The 25558-nt window shown below is 37.9% G+C and overlaps 1 protein-coding gene across 6 annotated transcripts in view; it reads left to right on the plus strand.

Moving 5' to 3' along the window:
• dnajc24 (DnaJ (Hsp40) homolog, subfamily C, member 24) overlaps positions 1-25558 on the plus strand; it is a 56241-nt gene that overhangs the window by 12184 nt on the left and 18499 nt on the right. For all 6 annotated transcript variants that reach the window (XM_052029197.1, XM_052029196.1, XM_052029199.1 and 3 more), the window contains one exon: positions 14998-15136. In XM_052029197.1, the coding sequence (XP_051885157.1) occupies positions 14998-15136 (139 nt within the window). The remainder of the gene's footprint in view (positions 1-14997; positions 15137-25558) is intronic.

A 25558-nucleotide genomic window follows, 5' to 3' on the forward strand; every position in this document is an offset into this window, starting at 1 on the left:
AAGTAACAAATTAACATTAAAAAACAGTTCTACAGAATAGCCTTCTGAAGTAATTACCATGTTGTTGGGAATGAGTAGTAATGCAGTGAAATCTTTAAATTACATTTGTGTATAGATTGGCATCAGCTTTTATTTTGCAATTATCCTTAATTTTGGAATATTCACTTTTAATGTTTTAAAAAATCTTCAATAATCCTGAAGATCTACCACAAAATATAATTGCCAGCAGCTGCAATCAGACTAGAAGTTTACCTTTTGAAAGCATCTATAAAAGCAAAATTGATTGGCTGAGTAGTCTGTGTGTACAACAGAGTTTGTAGCTGACAATGCTCTCAAGCAACAAAGGGTTGATGGATTGGGCATCTCTGCATCGGTTGGATTTGTATGATGTTGAGTTTGTATGCATCCTTCGGTGAGTGCATAAGCTTCTGGGTCTTTATGATGCTGGGTATGTATGCATTTCCTGGTCTAGCTGATGTCAGATGCATGTGCATCTGCTGGGTCCGTGTGATATCGGGTGCATCTCTTGGGTCAGTTCATGTGCACGTACTAGGTCTGTATGGCATCTAGTGTGTGTGCATCAACTTTTCTTCCATACATTACTACTTTTGTGTAGAACTAGTCACCTTACCCTTTAGCATTGCAGGTAATGATAATAAAATTTACTTTGCGTATTTAAGAATATCAAATGTGCAAGGGAACTATAATCTCAAAATAACAATTCATTGAAAACTGCTATAAACCCAGGGGAAATTGGCAGGCAGCTGGTCAGGCAGAACAACCTACTTTCCTTTAATTATTGATGATTGGTTTGGTAGCTAAAGGTGAGGCTCACACAGATCTGAATTAAAAAAACACTCTTCACAGTAAGGTGGTACAAGCTTATTTTACTGTGATATGTAAGGATCCAAAAATGCTCTCTGCTTTCCACAGGCATTAGGTGGCAGTAGTGTGATATTATTTGTTTCAACATCGTTCCCAGCTATGGCTTTTACAGCCTTGGTAAAATGTTGTCATCTGGACGAACCAAGAATATAATTTATTAACTGCCTTGGATTAGGAGTGAAAGAACCTGCCCATTATGATGATGCCAAACACTAGATATGCCTTCTTCTGATGCTCATTACAGGGTCTGATCAGTTCGTGGCTTGTTCACTGATTATCTTGGCACTTCTTTGTGTTTTGAAATGAACTATGCATGACAGCAGTTTAATTCTGGTGTGGAGAGGTTATCAATGTATAAAGACATTTTATCACCAGGTCAAAACTTAAGAGGATATCCTTGGGCTTCAGAGTCTACATCAGTGCAATCACAGTGCATTAAGTTGCTCTTTAAAAGAATACCCTGTTCTTGATTTTAATAAAAGACTGCAGTTTCCTGTTGCAAATTAAGAGATGAGAAGGCATAAGGCAGGTAGTTATTAAAATGAACCTTAAAGTACTAAAATACACTAAACAAAATCAGTAAAAATTTCAGGAAGCTTTTTGCTTCTGATGTTCCTCTAACTTTGTTAAGACCCCTTTTGTTACACACTGTAGTCCTCTTCTGCCTTATTTGTCTTAAACTAGCTATTAGAAGACAATAGATGGCTTCCAGAAGAAGAGAAAGTTCCTCTAAGTTCTTTGCTCACTTTCTTGATCTCAATTTCCCAGTAAAAAAAATTCTATTGTGGCTGTGATGGGCCGAATGGCAGCATCCTGTGCTGTAATCACTTGTGATTCTCTGATTGTTACTTTTCAAGTGGTTGTATGTTTTGTTTAAGTGGCATGTTGCTAGTTCTAAAGCTGATCTTAAAATCAATCAATTTGTGGGTTCATTTTCCTTTTAGGCAGCTGGGTCTCTGATATAGGTGGAAGACAACACCATAAAATGTCTCCAAATGAAACTTATGAATATGACATTTTATTGGTAAGGAAGTGCACATATCCATACTCCAGTAAGGGATATTGTATTACCAAGCAACCATGCTCATAATAGCCAAAAATGAGACACGGGTTTCAGAAAGCATGCATGAGAGACTTGGAATTAACTAGCAACAAATATATAAGCCATACAATTGGAATTTGATTGGGGCTAGAATTTGCTTTTCTTAAATTGGCCTATGTTTTTTTTTGCATGCCTCTCATAAAAAAAATTGTTCCTTTCATGATCCTTTCAAAGCAGCCTGAAACACTTTACAGTCAGTGAAGTACTTTTGAAGAGACAATACTCTTGTAATATAAGAATTACTAAAGCCAACTTGTATGCAGCAAACTCCCACAAGCAGTAATATTATTATTAGATAATCTAAGTTTTACTTTAGTGAAACTGAGTAGTCTTGGGTGGAACACTGGGGATAACTTGTCCCTTTCTTTGAAATGGTGCTATGTGATTCTTTACATAGGATTCTTTTGAAAAATCAGGATCTTCAGCAATGCTGTATTGTCGATACTGCACTGAAATATTAGTCTGTATTTTTGTAGCCAATGGAGTGGGATTTTAATCTCCTAGCTCAGAAGTTAATGGGTTCAAGATCTAAGGAAGTGATTGGGACTGATGAAAGGCAGAAATGATGCCATTAAGGTATAAGGTGAGCTCCAGATATTACTAGTTCGTTTCCACAAAATGAATCTTGAGGGAAAACTCTTAGGTTTTTGTTAACTATAAATTTAAACCTCCTTTGGGATTGTAATCCAAATAAATAATGATCAGATCTTAAAGCTCTATCTTAGACTAGTTCTGAAGAACTGTGTCCAGGCTAAAATTGGGATTCATCATAATCCCTTGGTACATTTTCATTTCGGTCAAAGGCTACTATTAACTTTAATTAATGTCTTCTAGCTTTTGCTATCTACAACATCTAGGCTTTTTAATTGAGATAACTAGTGAGCCAGTTTTGCACTATTTTTATGTATACTTCACTGTTAATTTTAACGGTCTGTATCTTTCCACTTCTGTTTAAACTTGTGAAATTAGCAAACTGCTTGTGATAGACAGAAATGTAGAACTGGAAAAATGTGTTAGTTTTGGGAATTTTGATAATGAAATAATCAAATTAAATGTGAGGAGTCATATTCAGTTTAATATCATGCTTTATTTTTCAAGATTAACCCATAGCCTACTAGATATTGACTTCTTTGGCATGCCAGCGGATAGTTTATAAAGCTTTTAAGAAGGTATGATTCTTATGGGTGTATAGTTTTTTTTAACTATTATGAAGGCTTAACAGCATTTGGCATCAGAGTGGGAAGTGACTGGGCAGAATATGGAGGTACAAATTAGGAGCAGGAGTAGACCACTCAGCCCTTAGAGCGTCTTCTACTATTCAATTAAGATCATGGGTGATCTGATCTAACTTCAACCCTGCATTCCAGCCTTCCCTGGTAATATTTCATCCCCTTGTCTGCTTTAAAATAATTTCTGAAGCAAGGTATCCTAAAATCTACAGATATTTAAATATCCATTCATGGCATAAGGGCTGCTCTGCCCATCTTGGTTGCCCTAAGAAGGCAATGATGATGCTTTCACTTGAATTGCAGCAATCTGTGTAATGAACGTTGCTACCACCATGCGCTTGCAGTTTCATACAACAGGATATAATCTGGATGAAGGAACTGATGGCATTGTGGCCAAGTTTGCAGACAATGCCAAGATAGGTGGAGGAACAGGTAGTGTCATAGAGGCAGGGAGTCTGTGGAAGGACTTGGACGGGTTGGGAGATTGGGCAAAGCAGTGGCAGATGGAATACAATGTAGGAAAGTGTGGGGTTATACACTTTGATAGGAAGTATAAAGGTGTAGACTATTTTCTAAATGGGGAGAAAATTCAGAAATCAGAGGTGCATAGGGATTAGGGAGTTCTAGTTCAGGATTCCCTCGAGGTTGAATCTGTAGTAAAGAAGGGAAATGCGATGTTAGCATTCATTTTGAGAGGACTAGAATATAAAAGAAGGGATGTACTACTGACGCTTTATAAGGCATTGGTCAGACCGCATTTGGAATATTGTGAGCCATTTTGGGCTCCATATCTAAGGAAGGATGTGGCCCTTGAAGGTCCAGAGGAGGTTCACAAGAATGAACCCAGAAATGAAAGGCTTAACATATGAGGAGTGTTTGATGTATCTGGGCCTGTTCTCGATGGAGTTAAGGATGAGGGGGGAATATCATTGAAACCTACTGGATACTGAAAGCCTAGATAGAGTGGACATGGAGAGGATGTTTCCATTACTAGGAGAGTCTAGGATCCGAGGCCACAGCCTCAGAATAAAGGGACTTCCCTTTAAAATTGAAATGAGGAATTTCTTCAGCCAGAGGGTGATGAATCTGTGGAATTCATTGCCATGGAGGGCTGTGGATGCCAAGTAATTGGGTGTATTTAAGCAGGGATTGATAGGTTCTTGATTGGTACGGGGGTTAAGGGTTACAGGGAGAAGGCAGGAGAATGGGGTTTTAAAAAAATCAGCCGTGATTGAACAGTGGAGCAGAATCGATAGACTGAATAGCCTAATTCTGCTCCGATATCTTATGGTCTTATGGATAGTTTGATAATCTTATTTAGCATCAACTATTGTGGGTTCTCCACACTAAGTTGAAAGAGTATATTGACACATTTCTAGGACCATGGTAAGAATCTACTGTATGGGTCACAAGAATCCAGCAATGCTCTACTACCATAACAACATTTGAAAACTCAGAATTAGTAGCTGAGAGTGGTGTTTAAGGTCCCAATTATTGTCCTTCATTCTCCTCAGCATAAAGCTGCTTCCTAAGCTTAAACTCCATTTAGTGAGTGCACAATTTATGTGATTCATTTTATAATTCAGAACATGGAATACCAAATCTAATTGTGAAAGAGAAGCTGCCATTGATTTTTGTTTCCTTATTATTTTTCGTTCATGGGATGTCTGTTTTGAAACATTGCAATCTATGTGGTCAAGGTACTATTTGAGGCATGTGTTCTGTGATTTTGATAGACTCTGATGTTAAAGGAATGGCTAAATATTTTGATCAAAATAATGTGTGATTTAGAGGGGAAATTGCAGGTTGTGATGCTTCCCTGGCACTTTAGTCCTTGTCCTTTTTAGGTGGCAGAAGTTATCTGTTCAAGTTCAAGCTTATTGTCATGGGCATACATACCCAGGGTATAAATGCCATGAAAATTAGCTTTTTGAAGCAGCTGCACAGTACATTATAAACATGACAAATGTAAATTACATAAATTAAAATAAATTATGCATAACTTGCACGTCACAATAAACAAAAAATAACATAGTGACATTAGTGCAAGTTGAAGGAAATATAGTCTGAGGTCGAATTAGGGTTCTTCAGGTTGATTCAAGAACCTGATAGCACTGGGGAAGAAGCTGTAGTTGAACCTTGAGCTGTGGGTTTTCAGGCTCCTGTACGTCATGTCTGATGGCAGCAATGAGAAGAGAGCTTGGCATGGATCGTGGTGGTTCTTGATGATAGATGTTGCCTTCCTGAGCCATCGCCTCTTGTAGATGTGCTCAATGGTAGGGAGAGCTATACCCCTGATGGAAGTGGCTGAGTCCGCCATTCTCGGTAGCCTCTTGTGTTCCTGTGCATTGGAGTTTCCATACCAGGCCATAATGCAACCAGTCAGATTGCCTTCCACTGTACCTCTGTAGAAGTTTGTCAGAGTATTCGATAACATGCTGAATCTCCTTAAACTTCTAAGAAAGTAGAGACGCTGGCAAGCCTTTTCATTGCATTTCTCTTTCTACTTACCTGTTTGGGGAAATGCTGTGAAATCTTTCAACTATTGGAAGAGCACAGTACTATTGATATCTTGGTCAACATTCTCCCCTCAGCCACATTATCAATACATGATTAACAATCAGTCATCACGGTCAATGTGTTGGATATTGCTATGCACAAAAAAAAATTTGTGTCAATATCTTTGACTGCAGCTCCTGAATTAGTTGCTTGCAAATTATTTCAATGTAGAGGGACCATATAGTTCCATCTCAATGATTTATAAACAGATTAAAGAATTACAAAACTACATTTAAATATAGAATTAAGCAGTGCAAGTAATTAACCTTTAGTGCTGCTTCTGATCTTGGACAGGTACAGTTACCTTGTGACATTTCAATAGCTTATTCTCTCAGCAGTTAACAGACAATATTGCTTGGGGAATACTGAGATCCTGCTGCAGTCTTACTAATTTGACAGAATGATCAATTAAAGAAAGAAAAGCATGAAAGTGTTGACAGAACATTTTATCTAATTAGGGCCAGATGAAACAAGTGCCCACAGAGCAAGGTGTAGAAGAATGCTTGGGTGCAAGTAAATGACCTCCATGTTTCAGTTAAACAAGCCAATTTTTTTTATGTTACACTATTTCAGAATATTTTAAGCATATTGTTTTACTATATCTGTTTCAGCTTTGTCATTTCGGGAGCTGCGCAATATTATAGATGTACCAGGTATTGACTCATTAGAATAACACAAAACTGCTTTCAGGTTACACAAGACCCACACTAATGTAGCCAGTTCCAAAGCTTAAGTTTCACACACATGTCACAAGCTGCACATGACATCAGTAAGATTTTTATCAAGTTTGGTAGCTAGGATTTTGTGCAGGACCACAAGTGGGCTAAACAATAGAAAACTGCATGAAATAGACAAAGGTAAGTGATCTCACATCCAATGAATCATATCAAAGTTCTGCAGCTCTACCACATCTATATATGAATGGTAATGGGCAATTAAACAGCTAACAGGAGGAAGAGACTCCAAGAACATCCCAATCCTCAATGGCGTTAGAGCCCAGCATGTGAATGCTGAAGAATGCCAGAGGCAGTGTGACAAAGTAATACTTGTTTGCTTGGAGCTTATTTAAAATTGATGTGATTAAGCTTCAAGGGGAAACACTACAGCAGTTGGAGCTGTAGAGTAGTTGGAGATGGTGTTGGAGGTCAGTTATTACTGCATGAATTCCTCAGACCAGTGATTATATACACCTAACAATCGATGCTGCTTCATCAATGACCTTCTACCACAAAGTCAGTGGTGGTGATGTTTGCTCATTGCACAATGTTCAATTCTATTTGCAAATGAAGCAGTCTATGCCTGCTTTGCAGCAAGATGGATATGATATTCAAATGTGGGCTGTTGAATGGCAGGTGACATTTGAGTCACAAAAGTGCCAGGCATTGTTAATGCAAGAGTGTATTCACTACCTTTGCCATTCAATGGCATTACCATTGATGGTGAGTTCCCCACCAGCAACATCCTGGGTGTCACCATTGACTAGAAACTTGACTGAATCAGCCACATAAATGTTGCAGCTGCAAGAGCAGGTCAGAGGCTGGGTATACCAGGGTGAATGACTCGCCACTTGACGCCTGAAATCTTTCCACAAGCACAACAGGAGTGGGATGGAATATTCTCCGCTTTCCTGGATGAGTGCAGTTCCGACAGCTCTCAAGAAGTGTAACACCATCCAGGACAAAGCATCCCAAATGATTGATACTCCATCCACCACCCACCTCCCTAAACATTCATCCCCTCCTCCACTGGTAAACAGTGGCTATCGTATGTATTTTGTAGATGTCCCAATGCAGTTACTTGTCCAAGCTACTCCTGACAGCACTTCCTGAACTCTCAACCACTTACCATCAAGAAACACAAGGGCTTCAGCTGTATGGGAAGATCAACATCTGCAGGTTCCTCTCCAAGTCACACACCACATTGAGTTGGAAATATATTGCTGTTCCTCCATTCCTATTGGACCTAAATCCTGGAACTCCCTCCCCACAAAATTGCAGGGTACCTTCTGCAAAAGGATTGCAACAGTTCAAGAAGGTGGCACACAACCACCTTATTGAGGGCAGTCGAGGATGGGCAATAAATTCTGGGATTGCGAACAATTCATGGATCCCAAATAAATTAATAAACAAGAAAAATAATTGGGGGTCTCTTCTGCGAATGACAGTTGATGTTAGGTTACTGGTTAATATTTAATCTGAGATTGGTTTTAAAAAATGCTATCAATGGATTCGGGAGGAATGGAACAAAAGCAAACAATGGAATTAAATCAGAGATCAAAGTTGATCTCTTTGAACAGTATGATAGACTAGAGGAGTTAAACAGCTTACTCCTCATGCCATGTTTTCCTTGTAGTTTCCATTTTTGTAGCCATTTCCTAATTGCAATATATGAACCTATTTATTGGTGAGTACATTATTGAAATTAGAACTAGTTCAGAATTAAAGTACAAATTTGCAACAGTGAAAAATATAGTCATGTAAGCCTGCTATAGGTAAAAACAATGTTTTCCTATTGTAAAAACAATTTTCTGTTGGCAGTTGATTCAATTTTCAATTGTTTTCCACACGTACAAACTACTTGCAGTGTTTAGAACTTATTGTTCAGCTATTGTTTAGTTTGAATAGGTGCTATTTGTCAGACCAGCATTGGGATCTTTTTAATCTTTAAGTTTATTTTCGGAAATTCTGGTTCCTTCCTTTTGTTTCTTTCAGCTTTTCTCCCAGTTGTTGTCTTGAGTCATCATTTGGGGTATCAGTAGAACTAAAGACTTAAATATTTGGGGAGTGAGATGGCAGTAAATGAAAGTCTGCAAGAAAGCTTGGGTCCCCTGTCAAGGGCCAATAAATGGCAGGTGCAGTTCGATGTACAGAAAAGTTCAGTAATGCACTTTAAAATGATAGGTATTTTAAATAGAATGGTAGAGGACCTTTGGATGTGAATACAAAGGTAATTTAAAACAACTGCAAAAAAAATAACCAAGATGGCGGAGTGCGGACCTGGAGCAGCTCCTCCACAACCCCCCCCCTCCACCTCCGGGCCGGGGCCGCGCTGCCGCACAACAGGGGGCTCTGGTTTCCTCCCACATTCCAAAGACGTATGGGTTAGGAAGTTGTGGGCATGTTATGTTTCTGCTGGATGCGTGGCGACACTCATGGGCTGCCCCCAGAACACTCTACACAAAAGATGCATTTCACTGTGTGTTTCGATGTACGTGTGACTAATAAAGAAACCTCATCTCTCATCTCAATTACTTTTATTTTATATCCTATTAAGAGATAAGAATAGAATCCTGAGGTTTTCATTTTGTGGCAAAACAAAAATACGCTTGTTATGTTGAATTTTTGTAAGGTGTTGGGGCTTGTACATTGTTTTGGATACCCCATTAAGTGATGCAAAATCAGTGCAGACGAAAAACTACAATGTAGATTCCCTTAGATCTAGAATATAACTAGGTTTGCTTACGATGTTTTATTTTCATTTGAATTGAGGTTAACCTATGGAATTTTAGAGGTGCAATAATAATGGAAGGTATCAGAAAGTGTTAGGTTGGCATGTTTAAAAAGAAAGAAATTTGTCAAAATAGTGTATTTGGCATGTTGAATTATTGGTCATAGATGCTGGAATAGAATTTCCAGCTGCTTTTAAAGGTGTAAAATAAAGTTGCTTATAAAAAAAAGGGGGAATATCAAAAGAAATTGACGCGTGCAGGAAAAGATACAGACTAGGTACCTAATGAGAACAAGTTTTGACCTATAACTGTCTAGTTATAGTTTTAGGCAACCTTCTTTGATTAACATAAAAGGTTCATCAGATATAGCCAGAGCTGATGCACTGCACACCACTAATTACTTCACTATACTGCTGATACTGGTATGAAATAAATCGTACTTCATAATTATAAGCATTTATTTAAATTACATGATTGTTGTGGCATTGAGGACTAACCTATAGATGGGACATGCATCAGAACATGATAGTTTTATGAAAAATAATTTTTAGTCATTTGGTGCACTGCTGAGTTTACAAATTGCAAGGATTGTAATATGCATCATGTGGTTCATAGTCAGTAAGGAGTTCTAAATATACTGTTGTTGAACTACTGAGTGTAGCTGTGATTATTACAAAGTCTTGATGTGTCTTTGGGGCTCTTGGAGCAATATTTTCAAGAAATAGCCAGGGGTTTATTAAAAGCACTATTTAGGATATGGCACCCTTCAATTTGGCTAAATCTTGGGATCAGGATGCTGTGATGGGTTTGTGAAGACTGTCAAATTTAAACCAGATGGATCCATATACTAGGTGAATATGTCACTGGTTTAGAGAGAGATATTTTAGAATGCAGATCAGATCCCAGGAAAGGGAAGGCTGCAATTTGATACAAACCCTTAATCACACAATAATACTGGAGGGATAAAAAAATTTAAAAGGGATAAGATTACATTCACTTGTTTAAAATTCCTTTGAGTTTGGAAAACTGAGGGGTGATATAATTGAGGCTTTGAAATTATATTTTTAAAAAAATTCAATTAGGTGGGTCCTTTAAAAGAATATTACCTCTGGTAGGGAAATGTAGACTAAGAGGTAGCAAAGTGAACAAAAACTTTTTTTACACGCAAACTGGTAAAAAGTTCTCTTCCACCATTCAGTTTATGGGTAACCTGTACCTTAGTTCTGTTTTTTCATTGTTCTTCCACATGATAATTTCACTTAACAAAATATATCAATCCTAATTTGGAATGGGGAAAAAAATGAGTTTGGAATCTTTTTGTGGGTGTTGGTGGGGGGTGGGGTGGGGAGGAGGGAAAGAATGGTGTGAAGGTAATTTACTACACTTGCCTTAACCTTGATTTAATGCATTTACTTGCCAATATATCACCCATTGTTTTCAGAATACAAGTGCCACTTTAACCTGTATTTGTAGAGTAATAACTATGGTACTTTTGTACCAAATACCAAGTGATGCATTTTCACAGGTGCTGTCACTTAGCTTTTTTAAGTTTATCAAACAATTTCTGAAGAAAAGTGGATAATGGTATTGCAATTGTCTTATCTGAGCTGGAATATAAAACTGATAATAAGTGGACTTTATGATCCCTTATCGAATAGAAGTTGATAGGAAAAACCCAAGGGACCCATAGCTCTGGACAGGCATTTTATGTATTTAAGTTGTACAATGTTGCAGGTATGTGTGTATTTATAATTATTAATGCAATCAAAAGCAATATTCAAAATAACTAAATGGATCTCAATATACATAAGTTTCTCTCAAATGCTTATGCACATACTATGGGATTGGAGAATCCATAATTACACAACCCTTTCTCAGATATGTTGTTTGATATGATTGGAATTCCATGTTTCAAAAGAAGATCAAATAATAATTGTAAAATTTAACTCTCGAATGGCTTCTTCCTTACCTTTGAGCAAGAGAGCCATGAATACAATTGCCACAACACAGATCTGTGCATATAATCTAGGCCAATAATTAAGTGCAGTGCCAGAGAAGTGTTGTATTTTTAGAGATGCTGTCATTTTGGATGAAACATTAAATTGGTCTGCATAGCTATTGTTGGACATTAAATTACCATGACACCAGAAACACTGATGCCAGAAAGGGAAAAGTAGTTGCTATTTTGGCATAATCTGTTTTGACATTAATCTGTTGTGCAAGTTGGCTAAATAATGTCTGTGACCATATTTCAAAACTAATAGTTGATAAAGTTCTTTGGAGTATCTCAAGACTATATAATTCAAACTGAGTTGCCTGAAGTGATGGCAATAGCACATTGATGAATGAAGCATTTTGAATTGACACCTGTTGGGTAAACTAAGAAAATTCTGAACACTTTGAAGTCTTTATGGTAATTTGCCTGACACCCTCTATAAATGCCTTTCATATCTTTGATGCCCTTTCCATGCTGTCCATTCTGTTACACTCTGAATCTGTTCCCACCTGCTGGGTAGAAAGGGTGGTGAAGAAGGTATATTGGATGCTTGTCTTTCTTTAGCCAGGGCATAGAATGTAAGAACAGGGAGGTCTTAGAACAACCTTATAGAGGATTGGTTAGGCCGCAGCTGGAATATTGTGTTCAATTCTGGTTGCCATTCAATAGGAAGGATGTAAATGCACTGGAGAGAGCGTAGAGGAGATTCACCAGAATGTTGCCTAGAATGGAATGTTTCTGTTATGAGGAGAGACTGAATAGGCTGTTTTTATTTTCTTGGAGCAGAGGAAGCTGCGTGGGGACCTGATAGAGAGATGTAAAATTAAGAGAGGCATAGATAGAGTAGATAGTAAGAAACTTTTCCCCATGGCAGAGATGTCTGAGCCCAGAAGGCAGAGGTGGAAGATGAGTAAGAGGTTTAGAGGGGAGCTGAGGAAGATTTCTTTTTCACCCAATGGTTGGAATCTGGAACACATTGCATGAGGAAGGATGACAGAGGAAGAGACTTGCACAAAATTTAAGAGGCATTTGTATGAGTATTTCAATAGTAGGCTGCAGACCAGGTGCTGTTAAATGGGATTAGTATAGATCGTTATTTGATGGTTGGCTTAGACATGGTAGATGGAAGGGCCTGTTTCTGTGCTCTATGACTCCATGGAAGACTGATTTAGAATGTAGAACAGTGCAGCACAGGAACAGGCCCTATGGCCCACCATGTCTGTCCAACCATGCCAATTTTAACCAATCCCCTCTGCCTGCACATGGTCTATATCCCTCCATTCCCTGCCTGTCCAAATGCCTCTTAAATAATAGTATTGTGTCTGCTTCCGCCGCTTCCTTGCTAGTGTGTTCCAGGCACCTAACACTCTCTGTGTAAACAAAAACCTTGCCTCGTAAATCTTCTTCCCCTCTAAACTATTTCCCTCTCGCCTCAAAGCTGTGGCCTCTAGTACTTGACATTTCTACCCCTGAGAAAAAGACTCTGATTATCTACCCTATCTGTGCCTCTCAAAATTCTATAAACTTCTATCAGGTTGCTCCTCAGCCTCGGACACTCCAGAGAAAACAATCCAAATCTGTCCAACCTCTCCCTTTAGCTAATACTCTCTAATCCAGGCAAAGTCCTGGTAAACCTCTTCTGCACCATCTTTAAAGCCTCCACATCCTTCCTGTAATGCAGCAACCTGAACTGCATGCAATACTTCAAATGTGGCTTAACCAAAGTTTTATACAGCTGCAACATGACTTCCCTACTTGTATACTCAGCACCCCAACTGGTGAAGGCAAGTATGTCTTCTTTCCCACTCTATCTACTTGTGTTGCCACTTGCATCCCAAGATCCTTCTGTACAACAAATATGGGGACAATGTTTACTTCTGCTCTTGAAATCTAATTGGGTTTCCTTGTTAAAACCATTACCTTCAGTAGCATTTTGTGCCAACAAAATGACAGTGCAATAAGATTATGAATATCACTATTCTATTATGGATAGCACACATTCTAAAAATTCTAAAGGTTAACTGGAGTTAACCAGCCCATTCCCGATGTTGAGGCAAGTTGACAGCACTCTCCACTGAGGTAGGTTCTATATGAGTGTTACAAAGAGGAATTGTACTCTTGAGGCACTGGAGTGCTTGGATATTACTGGTTTCCTGCACAAAAAGTGATCATGTCATTGACCACCAAGCCCCAATGAGTGTACACTACATCATTAATGAGAAATGCATGGTTCATAGAGCAAATCCCATCACTGCAGGGTTAACTGATACCATTATAGAATTTTGGGTTTTCCTTTTAATGAAACTTGTGAAAACCAAATCAAGCACTAATTAGGACTGGCAGATGAAACTCCCTTTGCTCATCTGAGGTTTCTTAAACTTGGGCAAAATGTGATTAAAAGCATTTCATTATTGTAATGTGTGGGTGCGGTGATGAGACAGTTACCATCCCTGACAGCTGAGATAGTAAAATTGCATAGAAAAAGCAATATAATCATATAGTAAGAACTAAAAACGTTTGTTGAGTTCAAAGGTAATTCAGTTTTTAAAAATCTTGAATTTCTTGTGAAACTCGGTCTGTACTTTTTAGGAATCAATATAATTTTGCTTGCATGGAGTTTATGTATTTACTCTCACATACAGTGCTCAATACCTTTAAGTAAATTGAATCCTTACCTTGATCACAAAAGAAGAATTTAGTGGATTACAGAAGCTTAAACGTTTACTAGCAGATGTGCTCTTGTTTTAATTAAATGCTGTGCAGGTACTTTCACAATAAAAAGAGGGCAAAGAAATACAAGTTAAATGCCAAATGAGAGGTGCTCCCTGTCAGCAACCTGTTTGTGGCAGACCTTTTTTATTATTATAGTTGAAAGCAATGAAATACTCATAAGACACAAAGTCAGGCAATGTGCACACTGCCTTAAAATTACATTTTAAAGCATATAAAGTACGACTGGTAATTAATTTAGTAGGATGTAGATAAGGAGACCACACTCTGTTTTAATTAGTGGTATTCTCTCAAATGTAATACAGTATGAGCAGGGCTTTATCATTGCACTGGAAGGATAGATTCTTAATATGGTTTAGCTGTGCTAATGTCAGACCCCATCAGGAGCTATAAGATGTGACATTAATAGGGTGAAAGATAAAGTGGGCTTGACTTATTATTTATTGCTGCAAAATCAATTATAAACTGACAGTTAAAGCATCTCCCAGTGTTGGATTTTCACTCTAGTACAGCAGAACTAAAATTTGTTTACAATTATCAATTGTATTTATAATTATTTTGCTGAATATTATGTTGGGTAAAATGCATTTCTTCATTAATATAAATGCTGTCCGAATGCTCTTAGTTGCTAAATGTCCAGTCGATTGGCATTTACCTGCATTTACTATCTGTTTAAAACAGTGTTTTTTTTAAATATATTTTGATAGCCACATGTTTTTTCTCATTCACACATTCCCTGCTCCTCTTTATTTTTCATTTCTCTTGTTCACAACTTCTCTTGGTAAATTGTCCATAATGCCAACAGCGCCAACTGCAAATTATCCAGAAAAAGCTGTCTGAACAGGTTGTGACATCAGTGGCTGTGACTTCTGTGATTTTAATTAACCTGAGTGCAGCCCCTCAAGCCTAATGTTCATGACTTGTGTTCCTGACTTACCTTGCTTTTCGCTACCTTCCACAAAATAAAATCAGGGCTAAAGGTATTGATTTTTTTTTCACCATCAACTTTTTTTCTCTCTCCTCCAACCCCTCCCCTTCTGATTGGCAGTATCATCCAGATAAACAGAGTGCAGATGTGCCAGCGGGAGAACTTGAGGAGCGCGCACAGAGGTTCATCGAAGTTGATCAGGCGTGGAAAATACTAGGGAATGAAGAGACAAAGAGAGAGTATGACCTGCAGCGTCGTGGTAGGTTCTGCCGAGAAGCTTTGTGAAGGCTGCAGCTTTCTAAGTCATCAATTCAGTATCACTTAAATTAGAAGAGGCTTCTCAAGAACAGATAAAAATAATAAATTATTTATGTACAATTATGATGAAAGCAAACTTCTTGTTGAATATTTCTACTAAACCTGCTATCTGCATTTATTTTTATGTGTAGGTCATTCTGTGTTCACTAACGCTGAATTGAGGACATAACCTAATTTATAATTATTTAAATCTTTGCATTTTTGTGTAGTCTTACAAATGAAATAGAATACAATATTGGTTTTGAATAATGTTATTATATTGAGAATCCAGGATGAAATTATTCAGTTTATATTGGGATGTTAATATCCATCAGCAATGAGGGAAGTTAAATTCGAATCCACTATAACGTTAACCAGGCATGCCCAGCTTGCTGCTTAAACATCTCCTTGAAGCATAGGCAGACAGTTATGAGCAAGAGGAGAAAAAATGTAGGTCAGGTTTGTCACAGAGGGGCTGCCATTACATGAAGTGATAGCTCATCGTCTCTTCTGGCCCCAGGACAGGGGACCCTCAGATTTCCATTATAGCTTTCAATAAACGTATATCTACTCAGCACAGCTAATGGGGGAAGGGAGGAGAGAAGTCAATATTTGTGTATTGCCTGTGGGGAAAACACTCAGCCGTTTTTTGCAACACACTCTAGTCCAAAATTGATGCAAAGGCATCATCACCTTTCAGTGTGTCTGGTAAAGGCACAGTGCATCTGCATTCAGTTATTGGCTACTCTTTTCTAGGGTGGTACAGCATAATTTCTTTACCCATAGGAATGATTATTAAGTCCCTGTTGCCATGGTTATCGGTTCTTTTTCCTCCCCCCAGACCCACCCACCACCTCACCCCAACCCCAGTTCTACTTTGCTTTATACCTGATATCATTTGTTCTTATGATTTTCAGAATATTGTCATCAGTCTTGTAACTAGAATTACAAACAATATATTATAGTTATAAAATTTTATTAAGTTGAAGAGTGCTTTATTTATTAAGAACTCTAGTACTTGTGAACATTTAAAAAATAGAGATTACTTTGGACTAGACATGATGAATCTTTCCTCATTTTCTTTTAAGATTACATTACCTCCATTATTTCTGCATCACACAGTTTCAGTAATTAATTCAATTGCACTAAATAAAGCCTGGATCCTTATAATTCATTCATTATGAGGACTTAACACTTTAAACCAAGTGAGTGTTTTCCTTTTTTATAGGATTTGGGTATTGCTAACAAAGCTTGCATTTATTGTTCATCTCTGGCCCTGAGAAAGTGGTGGTGAGCTCCTGCTTTTTTCTGCTGGGGAATCTTTCTAGTAAGATTTTTCTACAATGCTATTGAATGGAGAGTTCTGGGATTTGAACCCATTGATGAAGAAACAGTGTTATATTTACAGATCAGAATGGTGTGTAACCTGGAGGGGAGTCTGCAGGTGGTTGTATTCCCATGCTCCTGCAGGCCATTTCCTTTTTGTTTGCAGGTTTGAAAGCTGTCTTGGAATAATTTTTGTTAGTAACTATGGCCAAGGTAAGTTGCTGGTGGAGTTGGTGAATCTTATGGGAGTGAATGGGATGCCAATCAGGCAGACTACTTTGTCCTGGATGATGGTGTGCTTGAGTCCTATGGCCTTCTTTCAAAATCTACAGCTGAGCACCAAATATATAGTATAAAATCATGCAATTAAAAAAACTGATGTGCAAATATCTTCATTCTTATTATTCAGTCAGTCCATATCATTGGTGGTGTTCATTTTGATTGATTTGATGCTTGGGTGTTTTGTAGGTATAAGTGATTGAATTTTATCAAAGATAACTAGCATATTTTCAATAATTTGGCTGCTTAATGGCACCTTTTGAGAGATTTAATGGATCTATCCAGTTTTTCCGAAAAGAATAAAAATGGAACTTTAGTGAATTCCTTGATACTACAACAGCGGCACAGTAGCATAGCGGTTAGCGTGACGTGATTACGGTACTAGCGATCAATTCCCGTCGCTGTCTATAAGGAGTTTGTACGTTCTCCCTGTGTCTGCGTGGGTTTCCTCCGGGTGCTCCGGTTTCCTCCCACATTCCAGAGACGTATGGGTAGGTTAACGTGGGCGGCGTGGACTTGTTGGGCCAGAAGGGCCTGTTACTGTGCTGTATAAATAACATTTAAAGTTTAAAACTTGCATTGCCTCAGGGAAGTAAACATTATAGCTGAAACGCTTTCATGGGTTTTGAAAGCAAGCTGTATTTCTTTGAGTTTAGTTAAAGCTGTACAAATACTATATCCATTCATATTGCAGAGGAAACCAGTTCTTGGATCTGTTCTGAAAAGTGGCTGTTGTTTGGTTGTTGGAATTGCAATCAATTTGATTATTAACAAATTGCCAATGCCACTGTAAAGTTATGACTTAAAAAATTATTCATGTCTATTTATCACTTAGTAAAATTCCAACTGAAGTAACACTAAAAATAGTTGGACTTGTTGACTTTTTGATTCGCATTTGTTTGGAGCCTTTCAAAAAAGTGGTCAGTTTTGCTCTGCTGTTTCAATATGGCTCCGTTCTAGTTGCAAAGAAAGCATTTGGAATCGCATTAAATTTCTGGGAGTGAATATCAGCTGCTATGCAAGATTCTCATCCTTCCTAGTAAAAGAGAGACACTCCTGATCAAGTGTGCTTTTGTATAAATTTACTACACGGAAGGGGACTGTTCATTCCGTTGAGCCTATACAGCCTGAAGAAGTTACCAAGTCTGATCTTGTTTTCTGACTCTTAGAGGCAACAGCACTTTGAGTATTTCTGCCCAAAAATTTCTAATGATTATAGGGTATCTGCTTGTACTACCTATTGAAGAGTGACTTCCAGATTCCCATATACACCAGGTAAAATAAATTTCTCCTTGATTTCCTTCAGATTGTTCCTCAATGCTGATAGGCTGACATTTTCCAGCCTTGTTCACATCTACATAAAGCTCTACTGTAAACTCTTGAATGAGTTACGTACGTACTTCAGTGTGGTAAAAATACTGTGCACATTCTAGCCCTGCTTCAAATGTTTTCATACTGTTCTAGCATAAGCTCTCTACTCTGACAATCAGGAGAGCCAGGGAATGGGACAGCCTAAAATGCTCATGTTGAGAGTTGGTACGTGAATGATGGTCTTTTCTGAAGTAGCATTTCAGCCAAGGTGAGAAATTGTCACGTATAAAAACAGAAGATGCTAGAACCACTCAGCAAGTTGGGCAGTGTTTGTGGAAAGAGAAACAGAATTAATGTTTCAGGTCTGAGACCCTTTGTCAGGTGGGTTTTTAATTTCAGATTTCCAGCATCTGCAGGTTTTTTTTTGATTTTTCACAATGTTGTAGTTAATATGTCTTCCTAACTACTTTAGCTATCCTGCCTCTAGGGATATTCAGTGAGGTTCATCTGGGCTTCCTTTTTATATATTTCACATTTAGGGGGCTCTTAGTTTGGACTGATTTACCTTCAAGTAGTTTGTAGTCTGCTCTTGCTGAATCATAATATGATTTCCTTTCCACATGCACTGTTTCACTCCCTGAAATGAAAACTGGCTCAGAACTGCCTCTTCTACTGCCCCAACAAGTTTTAAGTGTAGTTTGAAAATTCTTTGCCTTTGATAGCTTTTGCACTGATTCCACTCCAGTTAATATTAGAGTAGTTGAACTCCCCTTCTATTACTGCTCTACTCTTTTTAAAAAAAATCAGAAGTTTTCCGGGTATATTTTCTCTTCTATCAACTTCCAAATGTTCAAGGGTCCACTCTCTTTAGTCTAAGGCTTAAGTGCTCATTTGATGATCATTCTACAGCCACAAGAAGGGATGATCTGTAATTGTTTTTTCAATTTTTTTAAATCCTCCTTGTTTTGAAAACCCTGTGATCAGTCAATTATGTTCTTGCACCTCTTTGCTATGTTTCAGTTATAACTATATCTTTCTTCTACTTGTAACTCTAGCTGTGGTTCATTAGCCTTGTTTGGTAGACTCCTTTCCTTGAACTTACACCATTAAACCCTGTCAAAATCCTTTTGCCTATTTTCCTGTCTTGTTTCCTTTGTCCTTCAAGCTTGTATATTTATTTTCTGCTTTACTGTTTCTCAGTTTAGAATCTGCACTTGGGCTCTCCTCACCTCTCCAGAAAATGACCCAATTACAACTTTTGACCTGACCTTCCTGCATCTCCAGCTTCCTCTCTCAACCAGCACTATATCCCATGGATTTAAGGTCCTCCCACCTGTGCCATCTCTCCAGTCATACTTTTATCTGCACAATCCTCCTGATTCTGTATTCTACTGGAATTATATTATCTACTTGGGAGGACTAGTTGGGAATGCTGTCCATTTTCTTGTTCACTTTGGCATTTGAACCGGTGACTGCTACCATTCAATCTTTGCCCACCATCTGTCATTAGCTGAAAATTAAAAATACTATCCAAATTCTGTGCACTTGGCAATGATGTTTTGCTTTCCAATGAATCTGTTCATTATGATGTTGATTTATTCTGGTAATAAACTGGGATGGAATAACAGTAGTCCAGGTAGGAAGATCTTTTCCACAGCTGTGTGCATTTAGTATCAAATTCAAAGATATATGCACAGGTAAAATTACAATGTTATTACAAAACATTGTGATCTACGCTTTGCAGGCAGCTTTACAGATTAAGTGCAAACAGATGGTAAATATCCCTACATGCATATCTGATAGGAGTATGCTAAGTACTTAGCCTGTGATTGCCACAACAGGAAACAAAAGTAGGCTGTAGACTGAATGTTTGACAGGATTGCTGGCCATGAAGGAGAGGTAATTGGCATTTCATTTTGTTTATGACCACTTTTCCCTAAAAAAAATGAATTCCAATTCGAGGGAATATATTCAATTCCTATTAATTTTAAACCATTTTGCCATTCCCCCACCCCCTTCCACCCCCAGAACTAATAGTTATTGGGAATATGATGTCTGTTAGAACCAACACATTGACAGCAATAGATAAGTGTAGGTCTTTATCACAAGATTCTCTCCCAATCATATGAGAAACATCTATTTATAAATGTCAGAGGCTGATGTGTGGCCAGGTTGCTGCCTAATGCATGCCTTTCAAGATAAGTCATTGCTTTTTTGGAATCCTTTTTCTTTATGCCTGACATGAGCCATAATCTTTTACTAGCTTATTGAAATGTCTTTCCATCATTGAACTGAGTTTATAGATCTAGTCTTTTTAAAGAAGCAGATTTTAGAGAAATTTATGCTGTGAGGAAAGTACATTCTTTTTAAATTTTGTTTATGCTTGCAAATATAATCTTAAAGTAGCGTTGTATTATTGTCTGCAGTCCTTTAAATTAAATAATATAGTAAACTTTGAGAATGATTTTGATACATAGTGCTGGGTAGTCCTTGATTAAATAAAGTAGCACAGCTGGGTGAACATGTGCACTTCTGGAATTGTGAATGCCCCAGCAAGAGCCACAGTAAAGCATTATTGAGTCAGGCTTCTAATAGTTATTTAATGTTATTCTTCAGTCTAAAAGGATCTCAATAGATTTTGCTCTTAATCCCCTTCAACTGAAGTCCCATAAACCTTAATGATGAGCCTTGCAGTGTTTTCTCTGATCTGACAGTTGAGACAATGGAACTGCACAATCGCTCCACCTCTCTTTGTCAGTTCAAACCCAGCAGGACAGGAGGTCACAGAAGCTTGTCCTTTTTGGCTATTCCAGTACTCTCTTAACAACAGCTTTCATCAGCTGTCTCATGAGAAAGGGCACTTCATTGCTATTTTGATTTGGGTCCCACAACTAACTCTAAGGAAGTAAAGCATGTACTCCTGTTAGATTTACACCATCATATAACAATACGTGCAAAGAGCCAATGAATCTTCATGTAGAGGCAATGTTATTCAGACAGGTAATGAATTCATTAAATGCACAAAGATAAAACTAGTTGCATTATAAATAATTCAGAATCAGATTTATTATCACTTACTTAGTTGACATGAAATTTGTTGTTTTGCGGCAGCAGTACAGTGCAAACATAAAATTACTATAACTTCAAAAATAATTAAATAGTGCAAACAGAAAGGAATAACGATGCAGTGTTCATGGGTTCAAGGACCATTCAGAAATCTGATGAATCAGATTAGATCAGATTAAATTAGTTCTTTTTTAAAAAAAAGTTGTTACATAACTGTATAATCATTTGTTTAGTTTGATTTTTCTTTTATTTTGTTTGGGACAAGATATCATCAACCTTAAACTTTCATTTTGACCCCAATGCCAAGTACTCTTTTGTGGGCAAGGGCCAACTTTTTTTTTGTTTTTCTTGCTTTATCTGGTAGGTAGAAGGTACATGAGAGTGATGTTTCCCTTTTTAATCTCCCCATCACCATAGTGCTCCCCTGATTATACAGTTCAGATCAGAAGTTATAATTCGGAGAATTAAAGAAGAATGGTGATTTTTCTCCACTCCCATTGGTCATTTATTATAAAAGTAATCAATTAACATCTGAGAAAAGATCACATTGAATGGGGTGATATGTTCACTGTTGTTGGTTTTGTTAACTTTTTAAAGGGGGTGTCTTGCATAGTGGTAATAAGGCACCTTGCTTTAGATGTATTTGAATCCAATTTTGTATGTTCTTTCCAGAACTTCTGTCTGACCTGTTGAGTATTCCCAGCACTTGTTTTATTTCATATTTCCAGGAACTGCAGTATTTTGCTTTTGGTTTAGCAAGTTTTGCCTTGGTTTCCTGTTCTCATTCAATCAGTAGAAATACTGGAATGGATCGTTGATTAAATTTGCTTGTATTGGATCTACCCAGTTTTTGGTGCTCCGTGCTTGCTGCAGGGCAGACCACGTGCAACTCTAATGTCTGGATCTTTAAGTTGTTGCTCAAGTCTGGCTATCTCAGTCCTATTTTCCTATTATTCCTTATTTGATGGTTTCTCTTTTTTGTGGGGCTGGAGGTTTGTGTTACCCAGCTACCTCATTGGCAGATAAATTCTAAATAAATGCACTTCCATCTATTAAATACCAGTTTTTAGAAATATATAATTAATGGGGATACTCATTTGAAGCTTATAAATGGTGTGACACCCAATGGTTATGCACAAATGGCTCATCTGCATTAAAGGTTTGGAGGTTTCCACTTTTAGTCAACTGATGGGTAGATATATCTAATTTAATTTTTGTCATGTTTTAATTTTGATCCTTTTCCTTTTTAACAAATTTTCAAATTTAATGTATAAAATTGGGTCTGCAGTTCTGGTCACTCCACTACAGGAAGAATGTGGAGGCTTTGGAGATGGTGCAGAAAAGGTTGATCAGGAGACTACGTGGATTAGAGAGTATTAGCTACAAGGAGAGGTTGGACAAACTTGGATTGTTTTCTCTGGAGCGTTGGAGGCTGAGAGGAGACCTGATAGAAATTTATAAAATCAGGAGAGGCATAGCTAGGATAGCGTCAGTCTTTTTCCCAGGATAGAAATGTCAAATAGTTGAGGACAGATTTAAGGGAAGAGGGGGAAAGGCGTAAGCGAGATGTGTGTGGCAAGTTTTTTACCCAGAGAGTGGTAGGTGCCTGGAAAGGGGTGGCAGTGGAAGCAGACACGATAGTGGCATTCAAGAGGCATTCAGACAGGCGCATGAACTGAGAATGGAGGGATATGCAGTCAGATCGGTTTAGTTTAATTTGGTATCATGGGCCGAAGGGCCTGCTCCTTTGCTTATACTCTTCATTAGGAAAACAATTTTAAGAGCATGGGTTTATTCTCATTATGAATATAACCTCCACTTTTTTATGATCTCATCTCATATCTTCTCTGAGGTCCACTTCTCCATGAGATCTATCTTCTTTCTTGATCCCTATTTGACTAAATTGTTGATTACCCAATTTTCTTAACTGATCCTTATGCTGCCAGACATTGTAAGTTGTTCCCTCATCTCAGGTATTATTTACCCTAGCACCCCCTCCACCCATTCATGCACATAATTCATGAATGTTAACTGTTTCTTTTTCTGCAGATGCTGCCTGACCTGCTGAGTGTCTCCAGCATTTTTCTGTTTTAATTTCAAGAAACTTCCTCTCCAATCTCCAAACAGCCATATTTCAACCATCCTTTACCCTTAAAATCTTTGCAAATTCATGTGCATATTTCATTGCAAAAGTATTTTTTATCTGTTTTAATTACGTTTTCATTCTGCCATGGAAATAATGCTAGCTAAAGTTGTTAATGACATCCTTTGTTACAACCATAGTGCACTACCTCTCGTCATCCTGCTCGCTTTCCAGCAACTGGCAAATCAAACATGTTATTCTTCTCTACCTTTGTACCTCCTCTATTTTCCCGCAAGTATACCAGTTTACTGATAACCTTGCCTATCCACTTATAGCAATGCGCACTCCAATAATAATCTCACTTCCCCCTGCACTGACATTTCAGGTGATCCCTCAGAGATTTTTCCTTAAAAGAAAAATGCTGAAAATACTGAGTGGGTTTGACAGCATTTACTGAAAGAGTTAACATTACAGGATGAAGACCTTTTGTCAAAATGGGTCTTTGACCTGAGATGTTAATTTTGTATCTCTTTCCACCAATGCTGTTTATTCCATTGAGTTTGCAGCATTTTTTGTTTTTATTTCATATTTCCAGCATCTACAGCTTTTTGATTTTCATCTATCTTTGACTCGTTTACAAATTGCTCCTTAGCAGCAACATCTAAAGGTGTGGGATCAGGTTTCACTGATACTGAGGATCTCTCCACTCCTCTTAAGAACCTGAAGCATTATGTTGGGTACTAGAAGAGAAATTTTAGAGAAAGAGAGAGCAGGTGGAGAGGCAGAGAGATTAGAATGTAGAACATTGCAGCACAGTACAGGCCCTTCAGCCATAATGTTACATGGAACATAGAACAGTACAGCACAGAACAGACCCTTCGGCCCACAATGTTGTACTGATATGGCTAATCCCTTCTACCTACTGAATGCCCATATCCCTCCATTCTCCTCTCATTCATGTCCCCATCCAAGCCCCTCTTAAAAGCCTGCAATGAATTTGCCTCCACCACCCTATCAGGCAACACATTCCAGGCATCCACCACTCTCTCAGTAAAAAGCGTACCCAACATCTGTTCTGATCCTACCCCTCTCACCTTACATGCATGCCTCTGGTATTGGATCGCTCAATAATGTGAGGAAGATGTTGCTTGTCCACCCTATCTATGCACCTTATAATTTTATATACTTCCAACAGATCACCCTTGTCCACCCTATCTATGCACCTTATAATTTTATATACTTCCAACAGATCACCCCTCAGCTGCTCCAGAGAAAAGATCCCAAGTTTGTCCAGCCTCTCCTGATAGCACATGCCCTCTAATCCAGGCAGCACCCTAGTAAACCACCTCTGCACCCTCTCTGAAGCCTCGACATCCTTCCTGTAGTGAGGTGACAAGAATTGTACGCAATACTCTAAATGCGGCCTAACCAGAGTTCTATAGAGATGCATCATAACTTCTTGACTCCTGTACTCAATACCTTGATTAATGAAAGCAAGCATTCCATAAGCTGCCTTTACCACCCTATCTACCTGTGTAGCCACTTTCAGTGAGCCAAGGATTTGCACCCCAAGGTCTCTCTGCTCTTCAACACAGTTAGGGGTCTTGCCCTTCAGAGTGTACTGCCTCTTGACATTAGTCCCACCAAGGTGCAACACCTCACATTTATCCGGGTTAAACTCCATCTACCAATGTTGTGCCGACCTCTTAGCCTACTCTAAGATCAATCTAACCATTCCCTTCCACATACCCCTTCTTTCTTTTTCAATCTTTTTATTAGTTTTCAAATTAATACAGATTAATATATAACATCCATGTTTGTACATAATACAAAGAGATCAGGAGAACAGTCATGGCATAGATAATCATAAAGAACAATAAAATATAAAAAAAATCTGTAGATCCAACGATCTCTTAGTAAATATAATATAAAATAAAGGAAAGAAAAAGATTTATCATATATATATATATATATATATAAAAGAAAGAAAAATCCCAAACCAATAAGAAAAATTATAAACAATATATCAAACCAAACTAAACTAAACAGAAAAATTTCAAAAAAAAACAAAAGAAAGACTGGACTGAAATTTCTCAGTAGCAACAGAGCAATATTATGTCGTCAACTCCATTACTCTAAATTGGAAAGTTATTGAAAGGGAATCTATATCATGAAAATATTGAATAAATGGACTCCAAATATCTTCAAATTTAAGCGAAGGATCAACAGTACCACTCCTAATTTTTTCCAAGTTTAAACATGATATAGTTTGAGAGAACCATTGAAAAGTAGTAGGGAGTATTGGATCCTTCCATTTAA

The sequence above is a fragment of the Pristis pectinata genome, chromosome 14 (assembly GCF_009764475.1).
Source record: "Pristis pectinata isolate sPriPec2 chromosome 14, sPriPec2.1.pri, whole genome shotgun sequence".
NCBI lineage: Eukaryota > Metazoa > Chordata > Chondrichthyes > Rhinopristiformes > Pristidae > Pristis > Pristis pectinata.